The sequence below is a fragment of the Tenrec ecaudatus genome, chromosome 12, assembly GCF_050624435.1.
Source record: "Tenrec ecaudatus isolate mTenEca1 chromosome 12, mTenEca1.hap1, whole genome shotgun sequence".
NCBI classification, from domain to species: domain Eukaryota; kingdom Metazoa; phylum Chordata; class Mammalia; order Afrosoricida; family Tenrecidae; genus Tenrec; species Tenrec ecaudatus.
Window position 1 is genome coordinate 126880123 of NC_134541.1, and position 12197 is coordinate 126892319.

At 57.5% G+C, this 12197-nt stretch overlaps 1 protein-coding gene across 1 annotated transcript in view; it reads right to left on the reverse strand.

Moving 5' to 3' along the window:
• Positions 1-279: 279 nt before the first annotated feature.
• The window catches only part of CLIP2 (CAP-Gly domain containing linker protein 2), a 57557-nt gene continuing 45639 nt past the window's right edge, over positions 280-12197 (reverse strand). The window contains exons 10-16 of the mRNA XM_075564849.1: positions 10824-10881; positions 7131-7214; positions 6026-6182; positions 5583-5742; positions 4024-4209; positions 3638-3700; positions 280-1837 (exon numbers count right to left, since the gene is read on the reverse strand). Of these exons, the coding sequence (XP_075420964.1) occupies positions 1826-1837; positions 3638-3700; positions 4024-4209; positions 5583-5742; positions 6026-6182; positions 7131-7214; positions 10824-10881 (720 nt within the window). The 3' untranslated portion in view covers positions 280-1825. The remainder of the gene's footprint in view (positions 1838-3637; positions 3701-4023; positions 4210-5582; positions 5743-6025; positions 6183-7130; positions 7215-10823; positions 10882-12197) is intronic.

Consider the following 12197-nt stretch of genomic DNA (forward strand, 5'->3'; position numbering starts at 1 on the left):
AACTCATTATGGGAATAGAAAGCCCGAACGGCGAGCAGCCCAACAGGTAACCACTGAACCACGGTTTTCCTGGCAGGATACTTCAAAATACACCACTAGCAGATTCAGACCCCAGGTCGGTGCAAGGATCTTCCCACAGCGCTCTGCGCCCAAGCTGCCCTAGGCCCCGAGCTACAATCCCAGCCCCTTTGGTCTGTAGCAACCATTCACACCCAAGTAGGAATTCGCGGCCCATTCCTGGACCAGCGCAGAGAGGAGCAGCCAACCAGCAGTGGAGGTTCCGGACCTCAGTCACAAGCTTTATTGCCCCGAGCACGGACTTGCCACACATCAACAATTCCACTTTGGGGACAGGAAGACAGGGAAGGGGAGTTGGGGGTGGGGCCATGGCAGAACTGGAAGCGGGCAGCCGGTGCCGAGGATCACCGGTGCCCCGTGGCTCCAGCCCCATCTGGTGCACCGGCCTTTGCTGCTGGGTCACTAATAGCTGCCCCCCGGCCTGAGTGTGCGGGAAAGAGCAGTACAGGGCTCTGGATTAGGCCGCCCAAGCGTGGCTTCTCTATGATTAATAAAACCTCATGCGAGCGCTACCGAAAGCCAACAGGGAGAGGGGTCCAGGGGACCCACCTGCGCATCGGGACGGGCTGCGCTTAGGTGAGCGCATGCGCACCACCCGCCTGCGCCTGGTCCTTGGGTAAGATTTGCATACCTGTCCTAGTGCATTGTGGGATCATCCCAGGCGAGCCTGAGCTACCGGGAGGGCATTGCTGAGGCCTGCAGCGGCTCTGCGCTGGCTCCTCCCACCGCACACAGGCGTGGAGCAGCTAAGCAGGGCTTCAGAGGAAAGAGAGGGGGTCACTAGATTTTTCTGTCCAACACCCCTTCGAGGCTTATTCTGGTTAGGGGAGGCAGGGCCGGCGGGTGGAGAGGCGGCAGTTGCTGGTGGGATGTGCAGTCTATGCAGCAAGTGTGCCCCTGCCCGAGCAGCGGGAGCGCACATACATACCTAGTCAACCGGTGGGGAGGAGGGGCCCGTATTCCTGACCAGTCAAAACCAGCTCTGGGCTCCCCTGTGGCCGCCCCATCCCCATCCCCAAACGAGGGCTGGCCAAAGGCAGTGGTGGACGCCTCAGTTTTTCTAATACTGTAGCTCCTAGCTGCAGCTGGTGGGGTGTGGGGCAGAGAGGCCATGCGCCATCCTCCAGGCACAGAGTACATGGAGTCCTACTGGACAGGAGGGTGGCGGAATCTAGTACCACTATTTGAAGGGGGCTCAGTATCTAGGGATGAGGAAATAGGGGGGCACCTCTATCAGGAAATGGCTTCAGAAAAGGGGCTCCTACCTGGTGCCTGCAGCCTAGACCCACCCCCTGGGGGCTTTCCCAGGTCCATCCAGGGAAAACAGCTCTAGTGACCTAGGGGGCTGGGGGCTGAGGAAGATAGCAGGAACGCAGTGGTAAAGCCTCCCCTCCCCCACCCCCACTCCCAGGGGCTGCCCACTGGCAGGGAAGGGGGCGGCGAGGGAAGGACTGGCCATTGGTCTCTGCTTCCCAGACGAACTCTGGAAACCGCTGGGCATCTGGGCGTCCGAGTGCCGGGCCGAGCCGGGCTGTGCCACGCTCAGTGGAAGGCCGAGCTTGAGGGAGCCTCCTGGTCCGGCAGGGGGTTCTGGGAGGGGGGATTGTCCACAGCGGTAGGTATGTTATTGTTACAAACACTGTTCTTGTCTCCAAAGTGACCATCCTGGCCCCTGCCTGGAGGGGGCGCCATCAGGGCAGGCCAGCAGTCTGGTGTGGGCTGGACCACTCCACTGGGTCCTTCAGGGTCAGTGCTTTTCCTAAGAGAGAGCAAGGCCGTGGTCAGCCAGGTGTTCCGGAAAGGCAGGCCCGCGTGGGCAGCAGCGAGAGGTCCCGGTAGACAGGGTGCTGAGGGAGAGGTGGGGAGCAGAGCGGGCTGGGCACCGAGAACGGCACATGTACAGGTCTGGAGGCAGGAAGGCTCCTCAGAGGTGGCAGGGTGGGAGCTGTGGGTGACAGGTTGAGGGGAAGAGGCCAGCAGGGGGTGGCTGTTACGAGGAGGCCCCAGGGCCTGTGTTTGAGGGCTGGTCAGAGAAGAGAGGATGGCGGGAGCCAGACCCAGAGGAACACAGACAAAAAGTAGACTTGTGGTTGCTTAGGGCTTGGGGGCCTGAGAGGTGTGGGGGAGGAACAGCTGTCAAAGCTCTACACCCCCTGCCTGTGAGCCCACCAGCTGCTCTGGGCGGAACGATGAGGCCGTCTGCGGCCCTGGGGACCCTCCGGGGCAGTTCGACTGCCCTACAGGGTCGTCACGAGTCGGGACTGACCCCAAAGCAGTGGGGGTGGGGTGGGAGTGAGGCAGATTCACGAAGAGCCACAACGATCTTGGGCACGCGTGGCATGAGGATGACAAAGGGGTCCGAGCACCACGTCCTAAATGAGGTCACCATTGAGAGTGGCCTAACAGCAAGGAATAAGACCGAGGACGAGGGGGCATGACACCAAGTCACGAAGTCAACTTGCCCTGACCCTTGACCCTGTCCCGAATCCCACATCCAACCAGAGCGGTTGCCTCTGCTGAGTGGATCCTGATTCCTGGTGACCCCCCTCCCCCGCCCCCCGTGTGCCAGGCTAGCACGGCCCTCCTCAGCGCTTCCCAGGACCGGTTTTGTCAGAAGTAGATGGCTAGGTGCCTCTGGGCCAACCTTTCGGTGAGCAGCCAGGGGTCTGTTTGTGCCCCCTGTACTGGGGGGTGGGGTCAGAGGGGAGAGGGCAAACTCTGAAAGGCTTTGTTTTATCAACACACACACACACACACACACACCCCACCCTCCCCCCACAAAAAAAACCAAACTGGAACACCAAGGGCAGATGAGAGATCGCCTTATCCATGTTCTGTTGACTGAGGTTGGGAACTGATCTGTTCTCTCCGGAAACGCCCCACGTTCTGAGGGCCAGGGGAGGTGCGAGTCCACACAGGGCTCAGAAGACACGCCCGTGTTGCTACGAGCCTGCACGCTAGCAGCCCGAGGGCAGCAGGAAGGCAGTGCGGGCAACGGGTTGGCGGTGTGTCCAGCGGCCGGGGCATACACTGTCCAAGGTGTTATTCTTACACTGGCAACTGTTTCTGCAAGTTTGAAATGAATCCTAAATGGGGAGTTCATATCAACTAGACACACACACACACACCGCACCCCTAAGTTCAGGAAGCATATTAGCCCTTAGAACGGCAAGCTTGGTCAGCTCTCAGTGAGAAGGCTACTCTCATGAAGGTCATCTTCTTAATATAGTTTTGGATGTTTCCCCGCCTCAACGTTTCCAAATAGACTGTTACTTTATATATATATTTTAAAGGAGGTTTTCATCAAAGGAACTGAACTAAGTGTGAGAGTATTCAGGAGGACAGGCCCCTCTGAGAAGCAACCACGCCCCCAACAAAGCCTATTGGTCCGTGTGTATGAAGCAGCTTCAACACCAACAATAAAAGATCTGTGGGAAAATCCCCCGATTCAATCCAGACACTGTGAAGCCCCCGGGTAGTGCCAGTGGTGTGACAGGGTCTTCCCCTGCAGAGAAGCCCATCGGTGCGGGAAGGCCGGGGGTCCCCAGGCCACTCTTACCTCTTGTTTGTGGGCCTTGTCTTGCTGGTGGATGCCGTTCGCGGATCCGGGACTGCTGAGGGCCTGTGAGGGTTGGGGGAGAGGTTAAGCGAGCGTCACTGGTGCCCACTAGATGGAGGTCTTCCTGATGGGGCTCCCACACAGACTGAGGCTCTTACAGCTCCTCAGGAGGAAGTTAAGTCAGTCCCCTTGGCCTGGGATTCCCAGAGGGCAGGGCTGCTTCTCTCAGACAGGGCTCCCAGGATGGGACCTGATCCCTTCAGTCAGGATCATTGGAAGGGCCATATTCATTTAGATTTAACCATTCATATTTGTCCTGGGGCTCCTAGGATGGGGCCACCTCCCTCCCGCCTCCCGCCATGAGCCCAGCGCTGGCCACGGCTGACCTGGGACTTGTCGGGGCAGCTGCGCATGGCCTCCAGGAGCCTCTCCACCTGCTGGTTCTGGTCCAGTGCATCGCGCAAAGTGTCCTCGGTGCTGATCAGCTGGTGCTGCAGCCGTAGGAGCTCGGGCGCCGTGGATGGGTCAATGAGGGAGTAGCGTCTCTGCTCCGACAGGGACTTCTCTTTGACCTGGACAAGGCAGGAGACGGGAGAGGGAGAGTGTGTGCATGCGTGTAGGTGTGTGTGTGTGTGTGTGTGTGTGTGCATGTGTGGCGGGGGGAAGGTGGGCTTTTCCAGCTCCACCTGGGCTCCAGACCCAGACCGACCAACGAAGCCCCCACTTCACCTGAGAGCCCCCACTGAATGCCTCTCCCCCGTCCCTGTCTTGAATTGTCAGCCCTGCCAAGAGAGCTCATGTTCCCTGCGTCCCAGGACACTCCGACTTCCTTCCCTCGGAATGATCCCAACCTCCGCCCTCCATCTCACCTGACCCACCCTGCACTGGGCCTTGCCCCCTGTGACTGTCATTAACGCTGGTTTTTAAGGTCTCCATGGCTGTGCCAACCCACTGTGGCCCCAGAGACATCCCCTTTAGGAGGGCAGGCCAGCAACCTGACCCGACAGTGTCCCCCACGGGTCCCAGCCAGCCTGGTCTTTTAGCTCAGCTCTGCCCCTCCGTCCAGACCCCGCTTCCTCTCCGGCTCACTCAAGCCTGCCCCAGGTTCTCCGGTGCTACAATGGCAGTGCAGGGAGGTGATGAGAGAGGAGATTCCATCGCAGGGAACATGAAAACTCAACTCCGGGCTCTGCAGAGGAGCTTGGGCCTAACATGCCAGGACTTGAAGCCCAGCAGAACCCAGGGCCCTGGAACCTCTGTCTAGGGCCCTCCAGATTCTAGCTAATTCCTGAGACAGGCCCTTGGATCTCCCCTGAAGGCCCCCGACCCAGTGCCTGGCTGATCACCTCTGACAGGGTGAGGCAGGCTTGCTCTCTTCTCCTGCTCCCAGAATGGTTGGCCGAGTCGTTTTTGTTTGCACCATGTCCCCCAGCCGCCCACGGTGGTCCCTCCACCAGCTAATCCACTGCCTGGTGTTTCACCAGTAGCTGACCTGATTCCCACAAGAGTACCAGCCAACCGGTGCCCACGGGGTATTCAACGGCTGGTTTCTCAGAGGCGGGCAGCCAGGCCTTTCCTACGTGGGCCCAAACCACCAACAGGCTGTACCACCCAGGGGTTCAGCCTGTGGTTCTGCTGTTGCCCGCTGTGATTCTCGGCAGAACAGAAACGCCGCCCTTCCCGTCCCATGCCCACAGTCGACTGCAGATGGGGCTTGTGATGACGGAGCGGGTGGGGGTGGGGGTGGGTCTCACTGGCTGATTTTCTGTAGATCCAAGACTTGAGCAGTCGGAAGCTTCGCTGAAACCGGTGCGGCACCACAGCCACACACAAGCCTCAGACGGGCCCAAGATGCACTGGCCAAGAATCGAACCCTGATCTCTGGAAACCAGCACCCACCTCGCCCATGGCCATGCCCCTTACCCGCAGCCACGCCCCCTCGCACCTGCACCGCCAGCTTCTCCCGCAGGCCCCGAATGTCCTCCTTGAGTTTCTGCTCCTTGATCCGCCACTCGGCCTTGTGCACCTCTCGGCTCAGGTCTCTCTCCGGCCCCGGGGAGTGGCGGCTGGCTTCCAGCAGCAGTACTCGCAGTTCGTTCAGGCTCCTGGAGGGTGGGCAGCGCAGCTCGGTCAGCCCTGCCCCGCCAGCTACTGGCCTCGCCGAAGCAGGGGACTCCCACTGGGGACCCGAGGGACCGGATCAGACCGAGGGGGTGGGGTGGGGATGGGGGTAGGAGGCGTTCCTTGGCAGGGTTTTGTTTGAAAGGAGGCAACGTGGATGGAAATTCGAGGTTCACTGGAGCTGCAGACAGGGGGCGAGGGTCCCTCCAGCCCCTGGGCAAGGTGGGCGAATGTCCGAGCCTGCCTGATTCGGGCCCCAAGACTCACCGCTCCTTCCGCAGCAGCTCCTGGCTGAGGAGGACCAGCTGGCCCGAGGCATCATGGGTCTTCCGGGACGTGGCCTCCAGCTCGGCCTCCAGCCGCCTGGTCTCCCTCAGCAGGCTCTCCACCTTCTTCTCACCCCCCTTGCACTTCCCCTCCAGCCCTGCAGGGGGAAGAAGGGGTGTGTGGGACTCTGCGCTCCCCCAGGGCCGAAGCTAGGCCCAGAGAACAGTTCTTCCTAGGAGGTGACAGCTAGGCAGCCTACAGAGTGTCTGGAAGGCCCTCTCCTGTCCTTGGAGGGCAGGCAGCAAGGGGCTTGAGAGGACGGCTACAAGGCCCCAAAGCATCAGCCGATTGGTTTGTGTTCAGATCTTTCCAAGAGCTGACAGCCTCATCTTCCTCCCTCAGAGTGGTTGGTGGGTTTGGACCGCTGACCTTGAGTAGAGCAAGAGCCATGCATAACCTCTGTCTCAACAAAGCTCGAGCCAAACTCCCTGCCCTTGAGTTGGGCGGCGTCTTGAGGGCAGGGCAGAACTTTCCCTGTGGGTTTCCGAGACCGTAGCTCTTGATGAGAGTAGAAAGCTCTGTTTTTCTCCCCCAGAGCAGCTGGTGGTTTCAAACGACTGACCTGGTGGTAAGCAGCCCAACTCATGCCCACGGTGCCACCAGGGCTCCGTGACCTTGATGAGGCTCAATCTTCATTTTGGCCTTGGTGGGGCTGAGATCCTCAAGCCACGTGAATGTGATGGGAATTTGGTCAAACCAGGGTGGGAAAGGCTTTGCAGGTTGGCAGCAATTCCCGTGGGCACCACCCCTGGCATTCTTGTGAGCAAGAAGCAGCGCCAGTTTATGCCCAAATCAAATTCCAGCCTGGCTCTCCGAGACAGCAATTCTGACACCCCAGCATCTTCTTCCAGGGCTCGGGACAGTGACGCTGCTCCAGAATGGCCGAGGGGTCACAACCTTGTACCATGATGAGATTTCAGATGTGACTCGGTGGAGGGACGTGGCTGGGGCCCCAGGTTATGTCATGGGTGGGCATGGCTCGTCTGTTCCACTTACTGCCGCCCAGGGAGACCCCTTGCATCTCCCCTGTGGGAGGGAGACTTACCACTTACTTGGGCCCTGAGCATCTCGGTCTGGGACATCAAGGCGGTCACTTCTTTGTCCCTCTTGTTCAGCTTGTCCTGCAGCTCTGAGGGGAGAGAACAAAGGGGCTACAGGCCCTGCGAGCCAGTGGCCGAGGCTGTGGCCGCCCCCTGAGGACCATGCTGGGCACCACATTTTGTCCTCACTCTGGAGAAGCCACCCTGAAGAGGAAGCTCCCACCCGGGGTGGCCATGGGTCACTTGTCTCTCAGAGCCTTAGTTCCCACATGTGGAAAGTGTGTATGGTAGTAATGGCAGTGGCTGGCTTCAGGGTAGCCATGACGGTCACGTATGGAAAACTAGCAGGAACATATGCCACGCACACCTGTCTAAACCCCCAAACCCACTGCCATAGAGTGGACTGTGACCCCTCGCGACCCTCTAGGACTGGGTCAAACTGGTCCTGTGGGTTTCCGAGATGGTCAGTCTTTGCGGAAGCAGCAAGCCTCCTTTCTCCCAAGGAGCGGCTGGTGGGTTCGAACCGCTGACCTTTCGGTTAGCAGCTCGATGTGTAATCTGCTATGCCACCAGGGCTCCTCTGAAAGGTGTCAAGTTTCTCTTCATTTATAAATCTCATGCAACACCAATTAAACACACCCATCAGATTTTGCCTTTTCTCGGGGAGCTGGAGAAGTTGCCTCCGTGAGAACTGCCGACACAAGTGAAAAGAGCCAGAGGGGGGCCCTTCGCACGTAGGGGGAGTGGGGTGTCGCGGTCCTTTAGAGACCCACCCTGCCCTCTGCTTGTCATCTGTAGTCTTTTCATTGCCCTGTCACTGTGACCGCCCGTCCCTGGAGCAGAGAATCTGGGATTTAGTCGGGATGGATGCTGTTAGCCATCCCTGGCAGCCCGGTGCACACAGAACAGCCCTGCTGGTCCTGCACCGGCCTCCTCTTCCACTGTTCTTACACGGGGAGGGGGGCTCATTGTTGCAGCCACTGCATCAATGCACAACTCTCCACCCACCAGCCTGTGATCTTCCTGCATTGGGCATGATTGCATGTGCTGCATTGAGTCTGAAGAATGTATGGACTAGTATCAGACATAGGCTAATATCAGACTCACGGACTTGATGTGGAATGGGCTGGGCTGTTTTCTCAATATACAATTGCTCTTTGATCTATAGGTCTCTGTTCCACACCTGGATTTCTCTAGTCGACCTGGCCTAACAGTCACTGCGTGGAATCTAAAGCTCAGGCTGGTGTTTCAGGTGAGCAGCGGGGCAGGAGGGCTACAAGGACGCCTATCTAGATCCTGGGCACTTGTTTGGGGAACATGAGAATGGGTCCTTGCCTCACACCCACTGGGAGGGTGAGTGTGAAATGCATTGAACACTGAAAGACAGATCGTGAGACTTTAAAAGGACTAGACAAAATCCATGAAAAAGAAATAAGCCCAGGGAGTGGGAAGCGGGGAGGGACGGGGGGAAATGAAGGGCTGATGCCAGGGGCTTAGGTGGAGAGCAAATGTTTTGAGAATGATGGGGACAATGAATGTACAGATGTGCTTTACACAATTGATGTATGTAAGGATTGTGATAAGAGTTGTATGAGCACCTAATAAAATGATTTTAAAAAAAGAAAGAAGCCCAAAAGCCTACAGTAAAAAGATTAAAATAAGCATATGTTCTAGATAGCAAATCCCACCATCAGAAAAGTAAAAAATACAAGCCACAACTGGGGGCAGATGTTTACAATGTCCCATATAAAGAGCATGTGAGAAGCCAACCAAAAGATCCGTAACCCCATTGGGGGGTAGAGGGGGTGGTAGGTAGAGGATGGGAGCAGAAACTATTCACTCAGACTAAGAGGGAAAGAGCAGGCAGTAATTCAGACGCCCTCTGCACTTCAGGTGTGCAAAGATGACAACCGCGCCAGGGACATCTTTGGAGGTGAGGTCCGTGGTGACTGCTGGTGGGAGGGACAATTGGTCCAGCTCCCTGGCCCGCAGTGACCCCATGTCCAAGGGGACTGAGCGGCTGTGCTGATGGGGCCTTCCCTGGCTGACACTTTGAAAGCAGATGGACAGACCTCTCTTCCTAGTCTGGAAGTTGAAACCTGCTCAGCCTCAGCAACACACGGCTCTCCGGACAGACCGACAGGAAGGCTGTGCATGGGGTACATCGGCCTGGGAATGAACCCATGCGGAGGGTGGACATTCTCCCACGGGACCATCGCTGCCTCCCCTCGGCTTGATGGAGTCCCAGGTGTTGGATGGCAGTCTGTCAGGACAAAGCCTGGAAACAACCTAACTAGCCGTGGATAGGGACGTCGCTATGCACATGGTGGATGTGCTGCAGTTCTAGAAAACAGAGCGCCGAGGGGGAAGAGTCGGCCAGCGATGCCACTATTCCGTGGGAAAAGTTAGGTGCGGTGTGGGAGGGATACTTCCACTCTGTTGACCTACGTGCTCGTACGCCAGACGCATTATCAGGAGCGACCAATGCCCGGAGAAGGACATGGCGTCTGGCAACACAGAGGGTCATCAGAAACAGAGGCAGGCCCTCAACAAGACGGACTGACGCGGTGGCTGCAACAACGGGCTCAAACCTAAGGACAACTGGGAGGCCGGCCCAGGACCAGGCAGTGTTTCGTCCTGTGGAACAGAGGCTGCCGGGAGTTAGAACTGACTTGTAGCTACCGTGTGTGTGTGTGTGTGTGTGTGTGTGTGTGTGTGTGTGCCTGTGGAACAGAGGCTGCCGGGAGTTAGAACTGACTTGTAGCTACCGTGTGTGTGTGTGTGTGTGTGTGTGTGTGTGTGTGCGCGCCTGTGGAGCAGAGGCTGCCGGGAGTTAGAACTGACTTGTAGCTACCGTGTGTGTGTAAAAAATCTCGCAGGACCAGGCAGTGTTTCGTCCTGTGGAACAGAGGCTGTGTGTGTGTGTGTGTGTGTGTAAAAAATCTCGCAGGACCAGGCAGTGTTTCGTCCTGTGGAACAGAGGCTGTGTGTGTGTGTGTGTGTGTGTGTGTGTGTGTGTAAAAAATCTCGCAGGACCAGGCAGTGTTTCGTCCTGTGGAACAGAGGCTGCCGGGAGTTAGAACTGACTTGTAGCTACCGTGTGTGTGTGTGTGTGTGTATGTATGTATGTATGTATGTAAAATCTCACAGGACCAGGCAGTGTTTCGTCCTGTGGAACAGAGGCTGCCGGGAGTTAGAACTGACTTGTAGCGTGTGTGTGTGTGTGTGTGTGTGTGTGTGTGTAAAATCTCGCAGGACCAGGCAGTGTTTCGTCCTGTGGAACAGAGGCTGCCGGGAGTTAGAACTGACTTGTAGCTACCATGTGTGTGTGTGTGTGTGTGTGTGTGTGTGTGTGTGTGTAAAATCTCTCTGGACAATACCTAAGACTGCCCTTTCTAGACACCTGACCGAATAAAAATTCCAAACTCACTGCCACCGAGTCAATTCCGACTCACAGCGACCCTACAGGACAGGGCGGAGCTGCCCCTGTGGGTTTCTGAGACTGTCACTCTTTGGGGAGTAGAAAGGCTCCCCTTTCTCCCGAGGAGCGGCTGGTGGTTTCAAACTGCTGACTTTATGGTTAGCAGCCCAATACATAATCACTATGTCACCAGGGCTCCTGCCAAAGGCGGGGGGGAGATGTAAACCTCACCCCGGAAGGCAGCTGCCCCTCCCCACCAGGCCCCAGGCCCACTCACCCTCCACGGTCTCTTTCACCCTGATCTTCTCCTCAGAGATGTCATTGGCCTCGATCATCTGGAAGGGGTGAGGGGTGAGGGGTGAGCCCCGGCCGCCAATGCAGGTCCACAAGCCTGTCTCCCACCCCCCACCCCCCACCGAGGCCCCTCTGCTGCTGTGGCTTCTGTGTGAATGCCCCCACCCCCACTCTGGGGAAAGCTTACTGTCCAGCCATCTCTTCCCCGGGGAGACTGATGGGAGGGCTTGTCCTGGAGCCTCCCCTTCCAGACTCAACCCTCCCAGGCTCAGTCTCCCGTGCACGCAGTAGGCACTGAACGCTGCCGTGGCACAGCGCTAATTATTTTTAACAATAAACTCAGCAGCCGAAACAGAAAAAAAAAATTGATGTAAAAAAAAAAGTTTCCCCACGGCAACAAAGACAACGAATGGCCAGGCAGCTGTTTCTCAGCAGAAGGCCTGGCCTCCTGCCGGGCTGGTCGCCCTCTGAGCCTTCAGTCGGACGTGGGGTCAGGGCAGCACAGGGCCAGGCGGGCGGTCACCTCCGCCAAGCTGAGCCTCATACTTGCGTCCATGGGTGCCAGGCTCGCTTCCAGCCTCAGTAAGCTGTCACGAACTAAAATCTTTCTGTCCAGCACAGCGTGGATGTGGCTCAAAACTTAGACACTACCTAAGAGCAAAAACAAACCCCTCATACTGCAAAAAAAAAAAAAAATTAAAAACAACACTCAGTCATCAAGTTGCGGGGTAGAACCGTCCCTGTGGGTTTCCAAGACTGTAACTCTTCATGGGAGTAGAAAACCCCAACTTTCCCCGTGGAGTGGCTGGTGGGTTTGAACTGCCCACCTCTCGGTTAGCAGCCCCAAAACTACACCTCTAGGGCTCCTCAAACCCAGCTGTTCCTGGTGAGAACCCTCTGGGAGCACGTGGCTCAGAGGCCCTAGTGAGGGCAAATAATCAAGAGAAGTGGTTTTGCTCCTTGGCTCCAGTGTGCTGGTGACTGAGGGGCAGGGCCAGCCCCAGCCCCACCCCCATGCTCTGCGGAACCTTTTCCACCTTGGGGACCGGGGTGCCACCTCTACCTGCTTCCTCCTGCACGCCCCTGCAGCCTGCTTTCCTCTTTTTCCTTCTCCCCAGGATCTTGCTAAGATATACGTCACCCCTCCTGAGAGAAGAGGAGGCCGCAGCAGGGGGACCTCAGTATGGTGCACGGCCCCAAATCAAACGCACGGCTTCGAAGTCGACCTCTCGGCCCAGTTGGACCCTACAGAACAGAGTGGAACTGTCTCATAGGTTTCCCGAGGCTGTAAGTCTTTACGGGAGCAGACAGCCACATGTTTCTCCCTCTGAGCGGCTGGTGGGTTTGAACCACCGGT